Source organism: Lithobates pipiens, unplaced genomic scaffold, assembly GCF_037356315.1.
Source record: "Lithobates pipiens isolate NorthernLeopardFrog02 unplaced genomic scaffold, aLitPip1_a1.2 Scaffold_18, whole genome shotgun sequence".
NCBI classification, from domain to species: domain Eukaryota; kingdom Metazoa; phylum Chordata; class Amphibia; order Anura; family Ranidae; genus Lithobates; species Lithobates pipiens.
Window position 1 is genome coordinate 632,263,174 of NW_027507758.1, and position 21,577 is coordinate 632,284,750.

At 47.9% G+C, this 21,577-nt stretch overlaps 2 protein-coding genes across 2 annotated transcripts in view; one reads left to right on the top strand and one right to left on the bottom strand.

Annotated features, from left to right (window-relative positions):
• Window positions 1–21,577, top strand: part of LOC143986883 (uncharacterized) — a 171,759-nt gene that overhangs the window by 97,386 nt on the left and 52,796 nt on the right. Inside the window, 5 exon segments of the mRNA XM_077485289.1 lie at window positions 16,418–16,566; window positions 16,655–16,778; window positions 16,895–16,992; window positions 17,082–17,288; window positions 17,376–17,508. Of these exon segments, the coding sequence (XP_077341415.1) occupies window positions 16,418–16,566; window positions 16,655–16,778; window positions 16,895–16,992; window positions 17,082–17,288; window positions 17,376–17,508 (711 nt within the window).
• Window positions 526–8,485, bottom strand: LOC143989667 (uncharacterized). The gene is made up of 8 exons (XM_077489928.1): window positions 8,438–8,485; window positions 5,797–5,925; window positions 5,326–5,460; window positions 5,116–5,239; window positions 4,902–4,999; window positions 4,624–4,812; window positions 3,145–3,265; window positions 526–1,655 (listed from the first exon to the last, which is right to left on the bottom strand). Exons 2-8 carry the CDS (start codon window positions 5,890–5,892, stop codon window positions 829–831), a joined length of 1,590 nt encoding a protein of 529 aa, XP_077346054.1. The 5' UTR covers window positions 5,893–5,925; window positions 8,438–8,485; the 3' UTR covers window positions 526–828.

Below are 21,577 nucleotides of genomic sequence, written 5' to 3' on the forward strand. Positions count from 1 at the left end.
CAGTACCTGTAAATTCCCTCCTGGCTGGCTTGCCAAATGTTATGGAAATTTTATAGATAGACAACTCCTATCCTCATATTGATTAGTGGTTCCAAATTAATAATAACTACTGCAGTAGGGAACAGACACAAAGATTATTCCAAAATAACTGTTCTGTTTCATTTGAGGCCATTAAAGGCTTTTATACATATGGTTATGTAGGTATCATATTAATATTACAATTGTAGTTTTATGGTAACAGGGGGCGTAACATAGGCAGGCTAATTCTAATCAGGACTTGAAAGAACGCAAACATGTAATGAAAACATTATTAGTGCCATGTGCACAATGAGTGCAGTGTACAATACATACAAAATAAAATACAATAATATACAGAACTTACTAATTTCCTTTACAGACATTATGACCACTAGATGGAGTCAATGATCATATGAATGCTGGTCACATTTGTTCAATTATTTTTATTTTTTTAAATAAGCCTCTAAGTGTTTGTGAAAGTTTACACCACAAAATGAATTCAGGCAATGAAAGGTAATGACTCAATTTTTATTTTTCTACTGCTATCAATGGCCAACACGGTACAACCCTTCATCCATGTCTTTGGTGATCTCTGATCTCCTTATCAACTGTTTCTTCCATGATGAAGATCAGCCATGGAGTATATCTGAGGTGTATATCAGGGTGTGCTTCTTCCCCACATGAGAGCTGTGATGTCCAGCAACATTCATATAGAAGACATTTCCCGCACTCAAGGCACCAATACACCTCAAGGGTTTTGTGGGATCCCTGATGTACAGGAAGAGATGACTTACGTGAGGAACAATTCCCTCACTCAGGACAGGAATACGGCTTCTCCCCTATGTGCAATCTCTGATGTCTGTAAAGACTAGACTTCACTAAAAAACATCTCCCGCACTCAGCACAGGAATACGGCTTCTCCTCTGTGTGCAATCTCTGATGTGTGTAAAGACTGGCTTTGAATGAAAAGCATTTCCCGCACTCAGGACAGGGATACGGCTTCTCCCCTGTATGAGATCTCTGATGTGCTGAAAGATTGGACTTGTCTGAAAAACATTTCCAGCACACAGGACAGGAATATGGCTTCTCCCCCGTGTGCAACCTCCTATGTATGTCAAGATGGGACTTGACTGAAAAACATTTCCCGCACTCAGGACAGTAATACGGCTTCTCCCCTGTGTGAAACCTCCTATGTATGTCAAGATGGGACTTGACTGAAAAATATTTGCCACACTCGTGACAGGAATATGGCTTCTCACCTGTGTGGAGCCTCTGATGTATTTGAAGATTGGACTTTCGGGAAAACAATTTCCCACAGTCAGGGCAGGAATGCGGCTTCTCACCTGTGTGAGTTCTTTTATGCACATTAAAATTGGATTTAGAGCGGAAACACTTCCCACATTCACTACAGGAAAACCTCTTATCTTTTGGAAGTTTGGCACCATGCCTCACAGTCTGAGGTTCCTCAGGATAAGAGGAATACGATGGTCCATCTACACTGTGAGGAGCCGGATGGACATTTGAGGTAGTCGGGTTTTCTCCTGGACTATACTGTGTGATGTCCTCATCTTCTACTTTACAGTCTGGAGACAAAGTGAGACAATCCTCTGAGGTTTTCCTCATCTCCCGTCCATCTACTAAAATAGAAATAAAAACATTATTACTGGACATGAGCTGATTGGTTCTTCTAAACCAGGACTCCGCCCACATCAAGCAGCTTTGTGTCTGAGGATCTTACAATCCCCCCCTCAAAGTAACTAGTAAATGGATCCTCTGCTCTCCTACCAGATCATTTCTTTATTCATGGACCTTAGTCAGAGAGTGAGGAAACAACGAGAACTGTCTTTATAGGAGTGACAGTGATGAGGGGATTATAGGACGAGTGTCCCCTCCCCCTCTATCACTCATTGCCATCTTCCCAACACAAGAAGTCCTGCACTTCCTTATTTAGTCCATGATTTAGTCATGAATAACAGCGGGGCTGAGCCCCACCAGAGGTCAGAGAGTGAGGATGGGGGGAGAACAACCAAGATGAAGACTGGACTTATCCTGAAGACCCCCCATCATTGGGTTATTGACTCCTCCCTCATTATCACTTTCTGTTTAAGGTTCCAAAGTTTGATGATGCTATCACATTATTATCAACATGTAAAAGTCTGTGCTCCAATCAAACCATCAGATATAAAATGTCCAGCTGGTAGGAAATGGGTGTAATAAAAGAGAATACATATTATGTTTGGATATAGCAGTGGGTAGAGAGGAGAGAGCAGAAGTCAGGACTATGCAATGTACAACATATTGTATAAGATACAACAGATTAGAGCTGCATGATTAATTGTATAAAGATCATGATCTCGATTCACCCCCCCCCCCCCCCCCCACACACACGATCTCCAGGCTTGATTAGCTTGATTTTCCAGATCTCTCCGTCGGAACGACGAAACCAGCGTGGAACGCAAATGGCACCGACATCGGAACTGACCTCAGCAACCGGAACTGAAGTCAGTCAGCAGAGAGCATAGTGCCCGGCCTGGACTGTGCAAGCGCAATCAACGCGCCGCTCGCTCCCGATACTCTGGGCTGGTTATTCATTTAATACAGCAAGGGGTGGATGCTTTTCTCAAAGGGGCGGATGTATGGTTATACTGGGCGGATGCTTTTCTCAAAGGGGCGGATGCATTACATCCACCCCTTTGAGAAAAGCATCCGCCCATTATAATAACCAGCCCTGAGCATCGTTATGATTGTGTTCAAAGTATAACCATTCATCCGCCCCTTTGAGAAAAGCATCTGCCCCTTGCTGTATTAAATGAATAACCAGCCCCGAGCATCGGGAGGGAGTGGCGTGTTGATTACGCATGCACAGTCTACAGCCGATTTTTCTTTTTTAAATTAACCATTTTAAACTATCGTGAGAGAATCGTGATCTTTATTCTAAGCAAAAGAATTGCAACTCTCCTTTTTCCCAGAATCGTGCAGCTCTACAACAGATAGGACTATATAGTATCAGGAGTATGTAATGTACAGCATAGAGTATATAGTCCAGGGGTCAGGAGTATGTAATGTACAACAGTTGTATAATGAATGGATCAAAACTATGTAATGTATTTAGTGTTAATGACCCACCTAAGCTGATTTTTGATGTCCCCATTATTCCATCCACCTCTGCACACTGCTGATCATCCCTCATACACGTCTCCTTTTCTTCTACTTTGAAGTCAACTTTTATATCTATCAGATCTTCTCCCTAAACCAAGAGAAAGATCAACAATAACTTTTGTATGACATAAGCTTTAATATTGCGACATCACCAAAAAGAATCCACACTTGATTTAGTAAAGAAAGATTTACTGTGCGCTACATGTGCAGTTGCATTAGATCGGAAGGAAAGCTCTCCTGATTTCTATTACCCAATCAAGTGCAAGCAAAAATCCTATTTTTTAGGGGTGCACCGAATGGGTTTTTTGGTGCCGAAACCGATACCGAAAATGAAAAATCCACTAGGCCGAAAACCAAAACCGATACCGAAACAGCACCGATACCGAAAATGACTGTTTTTAAAAAATATTTTCATACAGCAGATGGTCAGAGACTGGGGACATGGTACAGGAGATGGTCAGAGACTGGGGACATGCTACAGGAGATGGTCAGAGACTGCAGACATGATACAGGAGATGGTCAGAGACTGGGGACATGGTACAAGAGATGGTCAGAGACTGGGGACATGGTACAGGAGATGGTCAGAGACTGGGGACATGGTACAGGAGATGGTCAGAGACTGGGGACATGGTACAGGAGATGGTCAGAGACTGCAGGCATGGTACAGGAGATGGTCAGGGACTGCAGGCATGGTACAGGAGATGGTCAGAGACTGCAGGCATGGTACAGGAGATGGTCAGGGACTGCAGGCATGGTACAGGAGATGGTCAGAGACTGCAGACATGGTACAGGAGATGGTCAGGGACTGCAGGCATGGTACAGGAGATGGTCAGAGACTGCAGGCATGGTACAGGCGATGGTCAGAGACTGAAGGCATGGTACAGGAGATGGTCAGAGACTGCAGGCATGGTACAGGAGATGGTCAGAGACTGCAGGCATGGTACAGGAGATGGTCAGAGACTGCAGGCATGGTACAGGAGATGGTCAGGGACTGCAGGCATGGTACAGGAGATGGTCAGAGACTGCAGACATGGTACAGGAGATGGTCAGGGACTGCAGGCATGGTACAGGAGATGGTCAGAGACTGCAGGCATGGTACAGGCGATGGTCAGAGACTGAAGGCATGGTACAGGAGATGGTCAGAGACTGCAGGCATGGTACAGGAGATGGTCAGAGACTGCGAACATGGTACAGGAGATCAAAGCAGCCTCACCAGTTCCCCTCAGATGCAGCCTGCCTGATAAAAATACATGCACAGTGTTTTCCATGTATTCCAATGGCTTTAGTTCACACCATGCAGTCAGTTTCCGGTGCGGAAGATTGAAGATTCACTTCATTTACCAAGCTCTGGAGCAAGTGCACTTGCAGTGCACATTATTTTTCCCTTGAGTAAATCAACTTCATTGCATCCACGAGTCTATGTTCTAGATACTCTGTCCAACCAACCTTGTGAAAGTGAGGGATGGTGTGATGTTCCTGTGTGGAATTCCTGGAATACAGAGGACGGGGACATCTCTCTGGCGGGTTCCTGATATTAGGCAGCTCCATCATATTCTTGTGTCCTTCTGAAGACTCCTTCAGCACAACATACTCCTCATCCTCCTCTTTAATAATATCACCCCCGAGGTTTCCACTCTGAATATATAATAAAAATGACATCAATGGTAACAATGCAGATAATGTACAGATCCTAATGATATTATCAGTGATTGTTCCTCATCTACCTGATGATGGTGGGGGATGGTGTGACCTTCCTGTGTGGAATCCCGGGAATACAGAGGACGGGGACATCTCTCTGGTGGGTTCCCATTACTGGATCCATCTGTAGGAAACACACACACTGACTGAATACATTGTTTCTATGTGTTTATCAGATGATGGGGGATCTAGGTGGAGCCTCCGTACTGCTCTCTCCTTTACAATAAAGTCTCCTCTTACCCGGTGATGTGAGGGGCGGCTGATTGTCCATCATGACGTCCTTGTAGAGATCCTTGTGTCCTTCTAAATACTCCCACTCCTCCATGGAGAAATAGACAGTGACATCCTGACACCTTATAGGAACCTGACACACACAATGATACAGTCACCATCCAGACACATCCCTTGTCTGTTACTGGATAATGTCCCAGAATTCCCAGCACCGCTCACCTCTCCTGTCAGCAGCTCCATCATCTTCTTGGTGACTTCTAGAATCTTCTCCATGTTGTGTCTCTCAGGTTTTAGGGAGTCACATGGAGGCACTGTGATGGTCATATGATCACCTGACTTCAGAAGAGGAAATCTCTATATTGGAGAACCAAGAGAAATATCATGTTAAAATCCTCCTCATCTCTCCGGTTGAGTATGCATTTTATTTGTAGAGATAAGAGTGATGTCATGTGACCTCCCAGAACCCTATTTACCTATCAAGTCAGGTCTGTGTTTTATTAACAGAGATCAGTGATGCCATGTGACCTCCCAGAATCCTCCTCACCTCTCCGGTCAGGTTTGTGTTTTATTAATAGAGATAAGAGTGATGTCATGTGACCTCCCAGAATCCTCCTCACCTCTCCGGTCAGGTCTGTGTTATATTAATAGAGATAAGAGTGATGTCATGTGACCTCCCAGAATCCTCCTCACCTCTCCGGTCAGCAGGTAGATGATCTCCAGGGTGAGGTTTAGTATCCTCTCAGTCATGTGACTCCGGTCCTCCTCCACCATCTTTGGTGCCGTCATTTGATCTATACAGGTCTCCTTGTAGACAATTATCTTTGGGAAATTAAAATAAGAATAATTTGGATGGTATTGGTCACATGATAATATGATGTGGATGTGAAGGGGGTAATAGGAGGGTTGTTGTACATTTAAGAACTACTGCCCCCATGGGAACACATTTATTCTGGCCTGTTTAGTGTTTGTTGCATCTTGGAGGACCCGGGTCCCTCTTGACCTGATGAATGAGATATTCCCTTTTCTCTGTTTTTTTTCCTTTCTGAACTGGTTTGCGGCTAAAACAGAACTCCTCTAAGAACAAATGCTCACCAACGAGTGAAGGGATGCCCTTCTTTATCTTACTTGATATTCCAGAACAAATTACATGACCACTGAGACAATAAGATGGTTAATATTGGCAGTTCTGTAAGGTCTGATAAATAAGTGCAAGTGGGGTAGGAGAGTCATCACAGACCCAGAGACCCCCATCTGTCTCTCAGAGTCCCCTGAGTCCTCCAGCACCTATTCCCTCAGAGCCCTGCATCCTTACTACTCCCTCAAGGGTTTCAGAGTCCTTTATCTACATTACCCCTTCAGAGGCCCCTAAAGTCTTTCAGCTTTACTAAACCCTCACAGCCCCTCAGCTCCTCTACTTCCCTCAGAACCCTCAGTACTTTCCTCCCTCTGACACAATGATGGAACATATTGTTCATGGCAGGCTGGGGAATGTTTTCTTCCTCCTGACCAGAGAAGGTAAGGGACTCTAGGCTCCATACTCCTGAAAGGGTTGTCACCTTTTCTTCAAGCCAAACCCAAACACTTTAACGGCCTGGAACACCTTTGGGTTCATAGCGTGCAGCAGTGAACGGTGGGAGTGGCCAAATTTCTCTGCTGACATCATCCTGCTCCCCCCTAGTGTTGCTGAACCTGCCCCCAGACATCTGCCTGCAGCTCTCGGATGGTAACAGATTTGTGTGCAACTATCTTGGTTACTTGGGGAGCCACAGCACAGTCTGAATAATGTGTTCGGGCTTGAGTCTTCCTGAAACCCGGACACGATTCAAAACCCGGACTGCCCAGGTATATCCCGGAGAGGTGGCAACCCTAACTCCTGACCCATGCACTCCATCATTCTGTTGGCTGTATATTCTAACGATTGCCCATTTTCTGCCTGTGTAGTGTAATAATTGCCCTTTTGTAGGCCATGTATGGTGAGTATGGTCATTGTCTTGTCTATTGTCAGTGCTGTTTGTTTAGAGGACCATATTACTAAAAATGTATCTCCAAAAAGAAGAGAATGCTCCGGCCCTGTAAGTGGGGAAATGTTCTGACCCTGAAGGGGTTAATCTAGGTTTCCACACTATATATGTATGTATCATCATCTGCTGGAGATAAAAGACATCACAGTGACTATGGAGGAAGTGGACGGACATGACGGGGGGGGGGGGGGGGGTTATTGGGTGTAAATAGTGTAGCGCCCGTACTCCTGAAGAGTACGTGCGCAGTCTGTAAATTTAGTTTTTCCTAAGACTATAGTTGAGTCTTGGGGTTAATGGCACTAAATTGTGGTTTTGGCATCAGTTTGGCTGGGCTGTACTAGTGTTCTGCCTGGTCATAGGTGTAGGTAGCACTTTTGAAAGGCATTGGAACACAGTCTGGTTGGACGCTTTGGGTACCAATCTCTCTCTCGGAGCCAATCAGTGGGTGCATTGTCTCGCTGTGTATTCCAGGAGAGGGTACTTAAGTTGCTGAAGTCACGTGGTTCTGGGTTCTGGTCCAGAAGTTATGTTCTGGCTCCATGGTCCTCCTGACCAGCCTCCAGAGGCCCTCATGGCCTGGGGTACGGATCCATCGGTTTCCGAGTCTCGGAACTAGCTATTCCGAGGCACAGTAACTGGAAGGAGTATTCTAAAGTGGTCTGGTGCCGTTTCGGGTTTTGGAGAGGCCCAGCAACTCAACATGCAACATCTTCAGAAGAGGGCCACGCACGAGGCTGGCTGCTCGGTGAGAGCATGGATGCTGAGCTGTATGGACACTAATTGAATCCGCATTTCTTACGGTATCGCCGGACCGCCTGCAAGATACTGGTACTGTAAGAAAGTTCCTATTTTCATCCTTCGGTTACAACTAAGTTCCTGTGAGAGACTTTCTGTGTTCATCTAAATTTTTGCAACCAAGTCTGTGGCAGAGACTTTGCTAAGTTTGAGTCATTTGTCGGCTGCTAAATCCCTAAACCAGGATTTATCCGACAGTTGAAGTATCCAGTTGCGAGTGGCTACTCCCTGGATTACCTAAAGAGACATTTATTAAGTGTCAGTAGTTTAAAAAGTGCCTGAGCTTCCATACCGATACCCTCTATTCCCAACTGAGAGACTGAGTTTCTGTTCAATGTTTTAAGCAAATAAAAATTCCTAAAGGAATTCAAGTGTCGGTCTCTGCAATTATTGGGCTATCAACCTCGGGAACCCCTAGACAAGAACGACGAGGTGGAGAAGGTAAACGGTAAGCCCAAGAAAACCAGCCGCTCCTTTGGGGGTCATTGCTACAATATAAAATAAGATTTTATTACCTCCTCTGCTGCCAATTTCAACAATGTCTTCTCTCTACTTCCTCCCGACTCACCCTCTCACCTGGAACTTCCTGCCTGTTCCTGACATCACTTCCTGTCTGTATTCCATAGAGACTTCCAGTCTGGGTAGAAGTGAGATCACCACCTTGTGGAATTCAGAGGAACTGCAACTCCAAGAAATATCTTGTAGTGTGAATACGGTATTGTGCTATGTGTGTATGTACTGTACACTGATCATAACATTCTGACCACTGACAGGTAAAGTGAATAACATTGGTTACCTCATTACAACTGCATCTGGAAGAGAGTGGCATATATTAGGCTGCAAGTGAAGAAGTTGACACTGATGTTGATGTGTTTAAAGACAAAAGTGCCAACAATGGGCACATGAGCATTAGAACTGAAGCACGGAGGAATGGAAGAAGGTGGCCTGGTCTGATGAATAACCTTTTCTTTTACATCATGTAGATGGGTGGGTGTGTGTGCGCCACTTACCTGGGGAAGAGATGGCACCAGGATGAAGTATGGGAAGAAGACGCGGAGGCAGTGTGATGCTTTGTTAAGTGGAGTCCATGCTTTGATGGCAGCAACAAGGGGACCTACACACTATTAGAGGGGTGATTATAATGGTCTGGTGGGTGGCCATAATGTTCTGGTGGGCAGGTTATGGGCACCCATTTGTGTTGTTTTTTCCCTTAGCAGGCCTACTACAACCTATTAGCACCCATTTCCCTTTCTTTATCTTAGCAGATTTCCTGAAACCTATTCGAACACTTTTCCCTTTCTGTGTCTCAGCATATCTCCTGCAACCTATTAGCACCTATTTCCTTTTATATGTGTAGCACTGACTCCCGAAGGAGCGGCTAGTTTGATTTGGGCCTGCACTCTGGTAATAACACCCCACTAACTTGGCTCTCTATCCCCTTGACACAGCTGTGGTGCAATACAATACAGTACAATATAATACAATGCAAAGTACCTGTATTGTAACCTCAGGATCCACTGGCTCCACCTGGTGGGGAAAAAAGTATGCCACAACACTGGATACTTAAAGCGGGAGTCCACCGGGACTCCGCGTTTTTTTTTTTTTTTTTTTTTAAAGCCAGCAGCTACAAATACTGCAGCTGCTGACTTTTAAAATAGTGAGACTTACCTGTCCAGCGCGCCCGCGATGTCGGCACCCGAAGCCGATCGCTAGGTCGTCTGTCGGGTCCTGCCGCCGCCATCTTGGGTATGGGAATCAGGAAATGGAGCCTTTCGGCTTCATTTCCCGGTTCCCTACTGCGCATGCGCGAATTGCGCTGCGCAATAAGGACGCTCCCCGCTGCCTCTGGGAGCTGTGTGTTTCCCAGCAGGCAGCGGGGCACTTGCGGGAAGGGGCGGGCACTTGCGGAAAGGGGCGTAAGTTACGCCCCTTTCCGCAGAGAGCTGTCCCGGAAGTGGGTGCAGTTACCTGGATTATCCAGGTAACTGCACCCCCCTCCCCCCTGAAAGGTGCCGATTGTGGCACCGGAGGGGGGGAGGGTTCCGATGAGCGGAAGGTCCACTTTAGGGTGGACCTCCGCTTTAACCAGAAATATATTTTACTGTAGAATATTCAAAACAGGTGGTTACAGAAATTGTGCTGTCATCCCAACATAGGACGACAGCACAATATATTTCAATAGGAACAATTAAAAACAATATACATATATATATCTGGATTAATACCTGGGAGCTCCCCTCACTTTAAAAGCTAAGATTGAGATCCCACTTAAAGTACTTAGTCTGTGATCTTCTTTCTTCGCTAGATAAAATAACTCCTTTGTGATTTGCAATCCACAGTCTATGAGAAGTTAGATTGAGGTGCTCCTGGTGTGGCTCCAATAACTAATTTACAACGCTTGAGGTGCCAGAGTAGATAGGCCTCAAGCCTGCTTAGTGTCAGTTGCTCTGCTCCTCCTCCGTGGAACTATAAATTCCAGTGAGGCCTGTATGTGAGTCTAACTGCGTGTAAAAGTTAACAAACGGTGGGCCATAAACCGCTCACCAACTGGATCGGAGCTCCATGTGGTAACTTGGGTCTCGTGACTGCAGCTTGCTTTTCTGTCAGCTGGGCCAGTCGCTCTGTACCGCTCCACTGGATGTATCCGGTCCTCCACTGCTCCGATGAGTGTCGCTGGACCTTCTCAATTCGGTCACCGTCTCTCAGGCACCATCAGGTTACTGGCACAAACAAGGGAGATTTGCATTCCGCAAAGGAGGTGGGCCCTGTCTCCAGGAGGACCTTCACACAGATCCTCACGGGCTGGCCACGCAAACCCAAGAGACCTAAAATGGCCGCTTGGGTTCCTTTTATGTCCTACCCAGCATGCATTGCTGTAGAAAGTGTTCATGGGTAGGTCATCAAGCCTCCTGGGTAAAAGGGTCAACCTTCTGATCAAAACAACAGTCACTTCCTGTATAAGTCTTTTGTGCTGTCTTCAAAACAATAAACATCCAAGTTCAGTACCAGTATTTGGCCGCTAGATGGCGCCAAATACCAAACCTAAGAAATGTCCATAGGCTTATGTTTATAGCCTGCAAACACACATTAATAAGCAAGGATGTCAGCGCTACATATGTCTCAGCAGAACACCTGCAGCCTATTAGCACCTATTTCTCTTTCTATATCTCAGCAGATCTCCTGCAACCTATTAGCACCCATTTCCCTTTCTATGTCTCAGCATATCTCCTGAAACCTATTAGCACCTATTTGTCTTTTTATGTCTCAGCAGATCTCCTGCAGCTTATTAACACCCATTTCCCTTTCTATGTCTCAGCAGATCTCTAGCAGCCTATTAGCACCCATTTCCCTTTCTATGTCTGAGCAGATCTCCTGCAGCCTATTAGCACCCATTTCCCTTTCTATGTCTCAGCAGATCTCCAGCAGCCTATTAGCACTCATTTCCCTTTCTATGTCTCAGCAGATCTTCAGCAGCCAGTGGCGGAATTACCAGGGTCACAACAGTCGCAGTTGCGACTGGGCCCTGGAATTCCATCACTGTGGGGGGGCCCCAGCGGGGTTGCTATCCACAGGGCTGTGAGTGGAGAGCGTGTCTCTCTTGTAACAGCAGCACAGAGACACCGGGATTGAAGTTTAATTTCCCCCTCGTCTGTCCTCTCTCGCACGGGACATAAAACACACAGCTGATCTGCTCCCCCTTCGCCCCCCCCCCTCCTTGCCTGTGTTCTCCACGGGAAATGTGAGCTTGTTAGCTTCACACCTGAATGCCTGCAGAGAACACAGGAGAGGAGGGGAGGGGGGGCCGAAGGGGGAGCAGATCAGCTGTGTGTTTTGTCTCCCGTGCGAGAGAGGACAGACAAGGGGGAAATTAAACTTCAATCCCGGTGTCTCTGTGCTGCTGTTACATGAGAGACACGCTCTCCACTCACAGCCGTGCTGATCCCTCTCCAGTGTGTGTATAGACTCAGGAAGATCCCGCCGCCCATGAACATCATAGAGCTGCTGATCGCTGCCTCCCCCCAGGTGCGGGGGGGGGGGGGGTACAGAGATCTGCTGGGGGCCAAGGTGCACAGCGGAGTCCAGCAAGGCACAGAGAAACCTCTTTAAGGGGGGGTGACTGTCTAGGGACTCTAAAGTAAGGGGGGCTCTTTGGGGACCCTAAAGTAAGGGGGGCTCTCTGGGGACCCTGATGTAAGGGGGGCTCTCAAGGGACCCTAAAGTAAGGGGGGTATCTGGGGACCCTGAAATAAGGGGGTCTCTCTGTGAACCCTGATGTCCAGTACCACCACCACCCCCCTCCAGTACCACCGCCACCCCTCCTCCAGTACCACCACCACCGTGCCACCCACCTTCAGTACCACCGCCACCCACCTCCAGGACCACCATCCCCCTACAGTACCACCACCACCACCCCCCCTCCAGTACCACTGCCACCCACCTTCAGGACCACCATCCCCCTCCAGTACCACCACCACTCCCCCTCCAGTACCACCACCACCACCAACCCCTCTCCAGAACCACCACCATGCCACCCACCTCCAGTACCACCACCACCCCTCTCCAGGACCACCATCCCCCTCCAGTACCACCGCCACCCTCCTCTAGTACCACCACCACCACCCACCTCCAGCACCACCGCCACCCACCTCCAGTACCACCGCCACCCACCTCCAGTACCACCATCCCCCTCCAGTACCACCGCCACCCCTCTCCAGGACCACCATCCCCCTCCAGTACCACCGCCACCCCTCTCCAGGACCACCACCCCCCCTTCAGTACCACCAAGGCCACCCACCTCCAGTACCACCACCACCCACCTCCAGTACCACCGCCACCCCTCTCCAGGACCACCAGCCCCCCTCCAGTACCACCACCACCACCACCCTCCTCCAGTACCACCGCCACCACCTCCAGTACCACCACCACCCCTCTCCAGTACCACCACCACCCCTCTCCAGGACCACCACTACCCACCTCCAGCACCACCGCCACCGACCTCCAGTACCACCACCACCCACCTCCAGTACCACCATCCCCCTCCAGTACCACCGCCACCCCCCTCCAGTACCGTCATCCCCCTCCAGTACCACCAGCCCCCCTCCAGTACCACCAGCCCCCCTCCAGTACCACCACCACCCACCTCCAGTACCACCACCGCCACCACCTCCAGTACCACTGCCACCCCACTCCAGGACCACCATCCCCCTCCATTACCACCGCCACCCCCCTCCAGTACCACCACCGCCACCCACCTCCAGGACCGCCACCCCCCTCCAGTACCACCACCGCCACCCACCTCCAGTACCACCACCACCACCCCTCTCCAGTACCACCATCCCCCTCCAGTACCACCGCCACCCCCCTCCAGTACCACCACTGCACTGGTGACACAGGTTTCACTGGTGACACAGGCTTCACTGGTGACACAGGCTTCACTGGGGACACAGGTTTCACTGGGGACACAGGCTGCACAGAAATGTTTTACTTAAAAAATATAGTATCACAATCATGCTTTTCGGGGGGGGGGCCCTTCATGATTTCTTGCACCGGGGCCCTGAGGTTTCTAGTTACGCCTCTGCCAGCAGCCTATTAGCACCCATTTCCCTTTTCTATGTCTGAGCAGATCTCCAGCAGCCTATTAGCACCCATTTCCTTTTCTATGTCTCAGCAAATCTCCTGAAACCTATTAGCACCAATTTGCCTTTCTATGTCTCAGCAGATCTCCTGCAGCTTATTAACACCCATTTCCCTTTCTATGTCTCAGCAGATCTCCTGCAGCCAATTAGCACCCATTTCCCTATTAGAGAATAAAATGGTGGTAGTTCTAATTGTTTTATGTCACACAATATCAGTGCAATGGATTAGGAAACACAAACTGTCAGTAAAAAACCCAGTGAAGATAATTTTGGGGCCACAGACATAATCTATCCCCCAATTCCTAGAGAAGAGTTTGTTGTGGAAGTGACGTTGTGTACAAGTAAATGAAAACCCCGATACTCCCAGCTGAGAACAATAAAGTTCACTATTCCAATCCTCCAACCAGTTTTCTGGCTGGGAAGGTCTGGGAGTCAATATTTCCCCATATGACCAGGAACAATGAAGAGTTTACTATTCAAATCCTCAACAACTAGTTTTCCCACTTGTTATTTCCCCAGCTGGCCGAGACAAGACTTCTTTAGAGTGTCAGCTTCTTGCATCATCCAGCATCGGGAGATGGGTAATAAATACAATGACCCCTCCCCTTATATCCATAAATACCGCCCTCTTATCATAAAAGTAAAAGATGTGAAAACATCTGTGATAAATCATCAATGTATTTCACCTCATCAGTATCCAGTGATAAACCATAAAGTGACATCAAAGTCCATCCAACGTCTCCTTTATACTTCAATAAATGATATCACCACCAATAAATGTCTCCAAAACCTCCAGAGCTTCTGCCTCCAAATCTCAGTATATGCTCCAGCAAACCCTGTGTAGTGGACTACAAAACACCTCCTTTCCTAAACACCAATCCCAGTGTTCTCTTGGTGCTCACACTCAGATTGTGCACTTACCGGTCCCCCATCACCCTCCTAAGTGGCTCCACAATAGCTTTGGAGGAACCCTGGCTGATAAAGGGTGGACTAGACAGTAATATATTTCTATCCCCCTTGGTGGGAGTGGAGATGACCCATCTATAAGGATATACAGTACATACACACACAGCACAAGGCCGGGTTCACACTACAAGATGTTTCTTGAGGCTGCAGTTCCTCTGAGCTCCACAAGGTGGTGATCTCACTTCTAGCCAGAAAGCAAGTCTCTATGGAAGACAGACAGGAAGTGATGTCAGGTACAGACAGGAAGTTCTGGGTGAGAGGTGAGTCGGGAGGAAGTAGAGAGGAGACATTGCTGGAAGTGGCAGTAGAGGAGGTAATAAGATCTTATTTTCTATTTACACCCAGTAAACCCCCCGTCATGTCCGTCCTCTTCCTCCATAGTCACTGTGATGTCTTTTATCTCCAGCAGATGATGATACATACCAGTGGCGGCTGGTTCTCAACATTTTTGGGGTGCCACAAACTAACTGAAAAATACTGAAACAAAAACATCAATTGCAGCCACTGTGCCATTAAATGCAGCCTCTGTGCCCCATCAATTGCAGCCTCTGTGCCCCCACCGCCCGCCCACTGTCTGCCCAGCACTTACCCCATGGTAGTGGCAGGTCAGGCGGCAACCTGTGGGACGGGTAGCGCTCCGATGGCTCCTGTGTCCTCCGTGCGTGTCTTCTTCCTGTTCTGCTAGGCGGCCAATAGGATTGCCTCTGCCTTCAGCCAATCAGGTGACCGGTATTACATCCACGCCTCCTGATCGGCTGAGAGGCGGTTCTGTGTTAGCAAAGCAAATATTAATTTGCTTTGCTAACACACCTGGATGGACTGCAAGTGCAATGGTTTGCGCTCGCAGTTCACCTTTTTTGAAGCCTATTAGAGCCAATGGCTCTAATCAGGTGCTTCAAAAACACCCCCCCCCCCCCCCGCTGTAATTTAGGCGCCTGACATCTGAAAAGGGGCCGGCCGCCTGAATAGGGGGTGTCTACAGCGCCCATGGATAGATTGATGCAATGCATCAATCTATCCATACTACACAAAGGGGGTGGCTGGAGAGAGGGGGCACGCCTGTGCACCCCTAATGAACGCACTATCACTGATACGCACATATATAGTGTGGAAACCTAGATTAGAGGGGGCAGAAGAGTTCCCCACTTACAGGACCGGAACATTCTATTCAGTTTGGAGATGTGTCACCTTTCCCACCAATCTTTTCACCTCATCAGTCTATACTAATGGATTATACAACTTTTATAAGGGGTGGGGGGGGGGGGGGGGTTGGAATGTGTACGTCTTTAAATTATAAGATTCAAATGGGTAGATAGAGGGAAAGATTTTATTTGTAGGAATGTCCTGAAAACGAATGTCTCCATAATGATCCCAGTCTCAGACATTCATACTAAAATGTGATCAGTAAAGTCTCCAGAGTACACGGAGATCACAGGAATATGATGTGTCCTGGCAAAGTCCAAAGACAAAGTTCATCTTTCAGTTTAGGAGAGGTGAGACGCACCCGGGAGAAATTACTCTGTGTATGGAAACCTCTCAGAGCTCCCCTCATAGCTCCTCCTCCCAATGCCCCTCCACCCAGAGTCAGAGAATCCTATGACCTCACAGCTCCTCCTCCCAATGCCCCTCCATCCAGAGTCAGAGAATCCTATGACGTCACACTGACTTCACAGCTCCTCCTCCCAATGTCCCTCCATCCAGCTCTTTTTTTACGGTGGTCTTAGGGTGTTGGCAGACCAATCAGAACTGTTGATCCTGTATTTTATGTAATGATGTCTGCATTCCTTATACCAAGCCTTTTACCTACAGAGTATGGGGGTTCTTGAAGCGGAGCTTTAATTAAATGGAGACCTGACCAGAGATGATAGGAAGAGGATTCTGGAAAAATCATTTGATTTTACTATTTGTGTTCAGATCTAGAGTTTTCCTCCTGTGAAGTCTGGAGATCATATGACCATCACATTGCCTCCACCTCCCTCCCTGATAGAATAGAGAAATACAAAGAAGATTCTAGAAGTCACCAGAGAGATGATGGAGGAGAGGTGAGGAGGATTCTGGGAATTCTGGGACATTATCCAGTAACAGACAAGGGATGTGTCTGGATGGTGACTGTATGATTGTGTGTGTCAGGTTCCTATAAGGTGTCAGGATGTCACTGTCTATTTCTCCATGGAGGAGTGGGAGTATTTAGAAGGACACAAGGATCTCTACAAGGACGTCATGATGGACAATCAGCCGCCCCTCACATCACCGGGTAAGAGGAGACTTTATTGTAAAGGAGAGAGCAGTACGGAGGCTCCACCTAGATCCCCCATCATCTGATAAACACATAGAAACAATGTATTCAGTCAGTGTGTGTGTTTCCTACAGATGGATCCAGTAATGGGAACCCACCAGAGAGATGTCCCCGTCCTCTGTATTCCCGGGATTCCACACAGGAAGATCACACCATCCCCCACCATCATCAGGTAAATGATTGACAATTATTGGTAGCTATGATTTATATACAGCATGTATATATAAAACATTACAATTAATGTTTTATGATATCTTTCAGAGTGGAAATCTCGGGGATTATAATATTATTATTAAAGAAGAGTATAAAGAGGAGGATGAGGAGTATGGAGTGATGGAGGAGTTTTCAGAAGGACACAAGGATATGATGGAGCCACCTAATACCAGGAACCCACCAGAGAGATGTCCCCATCCTCTGTATTCCCGGGATTCCACACAGGAAGATCACACCATCCCTCACTGTTACAAGGTTAGTGGGATGTAGAGATTATGTGTAGATTTTTTTATGTGAGCTTATATTTTATAGTTGATATTTTCTTTCATTTTCTTGGTGTAGAATGATGAGCTGACAGATATAAAAGTTGAGGGTAAAGAAGAGGAAGAGACGTATATGAGGGACGATCAGCAGGCTATGGAGGAGGATGGAATAACGGGGACATTTATAGAGGAGGATACAGAGATCAGCACAGGTGGGTCATTAACACTAAATACATTCCTCCACCCATACTGCTCACTGATTGGTCCAGTGGTGGGGCGGGACTGGGTGATATCAGCCTGTAATCCCCTGGTCACTTTCTTAAACTGTGTTCCCCGTCCTGTATTCCTGTATTTCTCTCGGATAATCTTCCTTCTCTGTGCTGCAGACACAATTTATGTATCTAGACTGGATTTATGGAGAGTCTGGGGTTCAGCCGACAGTAAAATGTTCATTTTCACCATAGGCGTTACTAGACCTAGGCACCTAGGGGATTTGCTTTGGGTGTTCAGCCCCATACCCGGTCCAGTAAGATCTCTGACAGAACAATTCTCCCTGGATTACTTGCTCTGTTGTCTGCTGGCTGTGCCGGGTGGAGGGATATGTCTGTATAGTCTCAGACCCAAGTCACTGAGTGCAGTCTCAGGAGATGGGAGGCAGCGGTGTGGGACCTCTGCAACTTGTCCCATGTAAACATTTAATCTTCCACTGATTACTGAATACCAATATTATGAGTCCTGACTAGGGATGGCCGAACTGTTCGCCCGGCGGTCGGTTCGCGGCGAATTTTGCGTGTTTGCGATTCAGGGGACTATTGCCGCTGTTCGCCAGGCGGATATATGTGTTTACAGTGTGAAAGAACTTTGACCCATGATGACACATCCATCATGGGGTACAGGACAGCCAATTGAGACATTTCAGCACATGGACAATTGGACATTCCCCCTACCTTATAAATAGACCTGATCTGGCGGCCATTTTACATTCTGTCTTATGTCAGTGTAGGGAGAGGTTGCTGTGTGGAGCAGGGACAGACTGTAGTGACACAAATCGCTAGCTATTAGGTCCACAAAAGTCCTTTTAAGTACTGGTATAGGTGTAGTACAGCATATAGGGTTCAGTGCACTGCTGTGCTGGTGATTGCAGCAGCCTGTCTTTTGTCAGTGTAGGGACAGGACGCTGTGTGCAGCAGGGACAGTCAGTTTAATCACTAACTAGCTATTACTATTAGGTCCACAAAGGTCCTTGTAAGCACTGGTATAGGTGTACAATATATAGGGTTGTGGTGCACTGCTGCCCTATTCTGCAGCAGTCTTTTATCACTGTAGGGACTGAGGTACAGTCTGCAAATCACTAGCTACTAGGTCCACAAAGGTCCTTGTAAGGACTGGTATAGGTGTACAATATATAGGGTGTTGGTGCAGGACTGTGCTGCAGATAACTGCTGGTTTCTGCAGCAGTCTTTTATCAGTGTAGGGACTGAGGGACAGTCTGCAACTCACTAGCTACTAGGTCCACAAAGGTCCTTGTAAGGACAGGTATAGGGGTACAATATATAGGGTGCTGGTGCAGGGCTGTGCTGCAGATTACTGCTAGTTTCTGCAGCAGTCCTTTATCAGTGTAGGGACTGAGGGACAGTCTGCAACTCACTAGCTACTAGGTCCACAAAGGTCCTTGTAAGGACAGGTATAGGGGTACAATATATAGGGTGCTGGTGCAGGGCTGTGCTGCAGATTACTGCTAGTTTCTGCAGCAGTCCTTTATCAGTGTAGGGACTGAGGTACAGTCTGCAAATCACTAGCTACTATACTATACTACAAACCGTGACAAACGCAATAAAAAAAAGTATTATAACTGGTGTGATAGACCAGTGGCCCCCAAAAACGACAGATTGAGGCGGGGTGTTATATACCTTCTTCCACATACATACTGCACTTCTCTAGAGACTTTTGTCACAGGTTCATTTAAAAAATGACAGGCAGAGGAAGAGGCAGGCCCTTCCGCAGGGGTGGTAGGGGTAGGGCAGGAGCAACAGGCTTGAGCCAAAGTGGCAAATTGCAGAAGGTGCATGCGATTACCTCTAAGGATGAACCAGACTTGGTTGAGTGGCTCCCTCAGCCTTACTCTTCTGCACCCTCACCTTCACTCTCTGCTGTGTGCACCCCCAAAGACACTACCACCAACCCCGCCACCACCAAATACCTTCCGCTTGAGTCACAGGAATTATTTTCCGATACATATCAAGACATTTCCGATGCGCAGCCACTCTTGGCATTGGATCAGGAAGAGGAGGTATCAACAACCGCCACTCAGCAGTCTGACGACAGTACCCAGATCAGCCCAAGGAGGAGGTTGGTCCCCGCTGTTGCTGCCTACTCCGAGATCTCTAATTATAGCGGTGGGGAAGGTGACTTCGATGATGAAGTGTCTAGTGATGTCACGTGGGTGCCCACAAAAGAGGAAGAGGAGGGGTGTTCAGAGGGAGATATGGACCAGCAGATAGGGAGGAGAAGCAGGAAGAACTTATATTGCACAGAAGGGACAAAGCAGACTGCTAATGTATCAGGAGCGAGGCATCAACCATGTATGGTTACATCTGGCGCTCCCAGGACGCCGGCACATGGCTCCGAGGTGTGGGCATTTTTTAACGTGTCCGCTGCTGACAATAGTGTTGCCATCTGCAATCTTTGCAGTCAACGCATTAGTCGCGGTAAGCCCAACACTCACCTAGGGATGACCACCTTAAGAAGGCACATGAGCTGCCATCACCAAGCCCAGTGGGAGCGACAGAACCCACAAAGCCACACTCCAGGCTCTCACCGTCCAGCCTCGTATTCTACTTCTCCTTTTCCTCTCTCCTTACAGTTGTCCTCCACTCCACCTTCCATCACGCCAAGCTCACGTTTTTCTGCAAAAAGGCAGGCTTCCGTGGGCCAAATGTTTGAGCGTAAAAAAATGATGATGCCGGATAACCCTCTTGCCCAACGGTTGATGGCTGGCTTGTCAGAACTGATAGCCCGCCAACTACTGCCATATAAACTGGTGGACTCGGAGGCCTTTCGAAAATTTGTGGCCATTGGAACACCACCAATGGAAGGTCCCAGGAAGGAACTATTTCTCACAGAAGGGCATCCCAGTGCCATATGGCCATTTTCAGCGGTAAGTGAATGTATCTCTGGCACACAGTGTCGGTGCCAAGATACATCTGACCACAGACACATGGTCTAGCAAACACGGGCAGGGAAGGTATATCACTTTTACTGCCCACTGGGTGAACCTTCTGACGGCCGTCAAGCATGTAACCCGTGGCACCCGTGTAGATTTGGTTTTACTGCCACAAATTGCATGCAGGCCTGGCTCTTCTTCTCCTCCTCCTACTCCATCCTCCTCCCTCTCCTCCTCGGCTGACTCCTCCTTTTCCGCTGCTAGCGTCTCTTCCGCTGCACCACCCAAGCTCCCCAGAACCTATTCGACATGCCAGGTGAGACGTTTCCATGCTGTGCTGCATCTGTTGTGCCTGGAAGCCAAGAGCCACACTGGCCCGGCACTCCTTTCAGCTTTGCATTCACAGGCAGATCAGTGGCTAACACCGCTCAATTTGACAGTTGGTAAAGTGGTGTGTGACAACGGTGCCAATCTGCTTATCACATTGAAACAGGGCAAAATTATGCACGTGCCATGCATGGCACACGTCTAAAACTTGGTCGTGCAGCGATTCGTTGTCAAATACCCTGGGGTCCAGGACATCTTGCAGCAGGCAAGGAAAATCTCGGCCCATTTCAGAAGATCTTACACGGCCGTTGCTCACCTTGCTGACATTCAGCGGCGACACAATCTGCCGGTCAGACGTCTTATTTGCGATTGCCCAACGCGATGGAACTCAACCTTCTATATGCTTGATAGGCTGCTCCAGCAGAAACGTGCAGTTAACGACTACCTGTACGAACTCTGCGGCAGAACAGGTTCTGGGGAGCTTGGTTTTTTTTCACCGCGCCAGTGGCTGCTCATGCGCGACACATGCAGACTTCTGCGGCCATTTGATGAGATTACCAAACTGGTCAGTCGCAGCCATGGCGCCATCAGTGACATGGTACCTTATTTTTTCTTTATGGAGCGTGCATTGCGTCGTGTCATTGATCAAGCCGTGGAAGAGCAGAAGCAGGAAGATGCAGAAGTCACAATGCTGGATGAATTCCCAAGGGGGGCTACTCTATCTGAGACAAGTCAACAACAGGAGTCTGAAGAGGAGTCAGAGGAGGATGGTGCCGGGGTGGATGAGGAGG

What these genes read in the sequence shown, in the direction of transcription:
- LOC143989667 (XM_077489928.1), bottom strand. Translation starts at nt 5,892, where the DNA reads ATGACGGCACCAAAGATGGTGGAGGAGGACCGGAGTCACATGACTGAG. An exon ending in GCCGCCCCTCACATCACCGG is followed by an intron (nt 5,000 to 5,115) that starts GTAAGAGGAGAC and finishes TGTTTCCTACAG; the next exon opens with ATGGATCCAGTAATGGGAAC. An exon ending in CCATCCCCCACCATCATCAG is followed by an intron (nt 4,813 to 4,901) that starts GTAGATGAGGAA and finishes TTATATATTCAG; the next exon opens with AGTGGAAACCTCGGGGGTGA.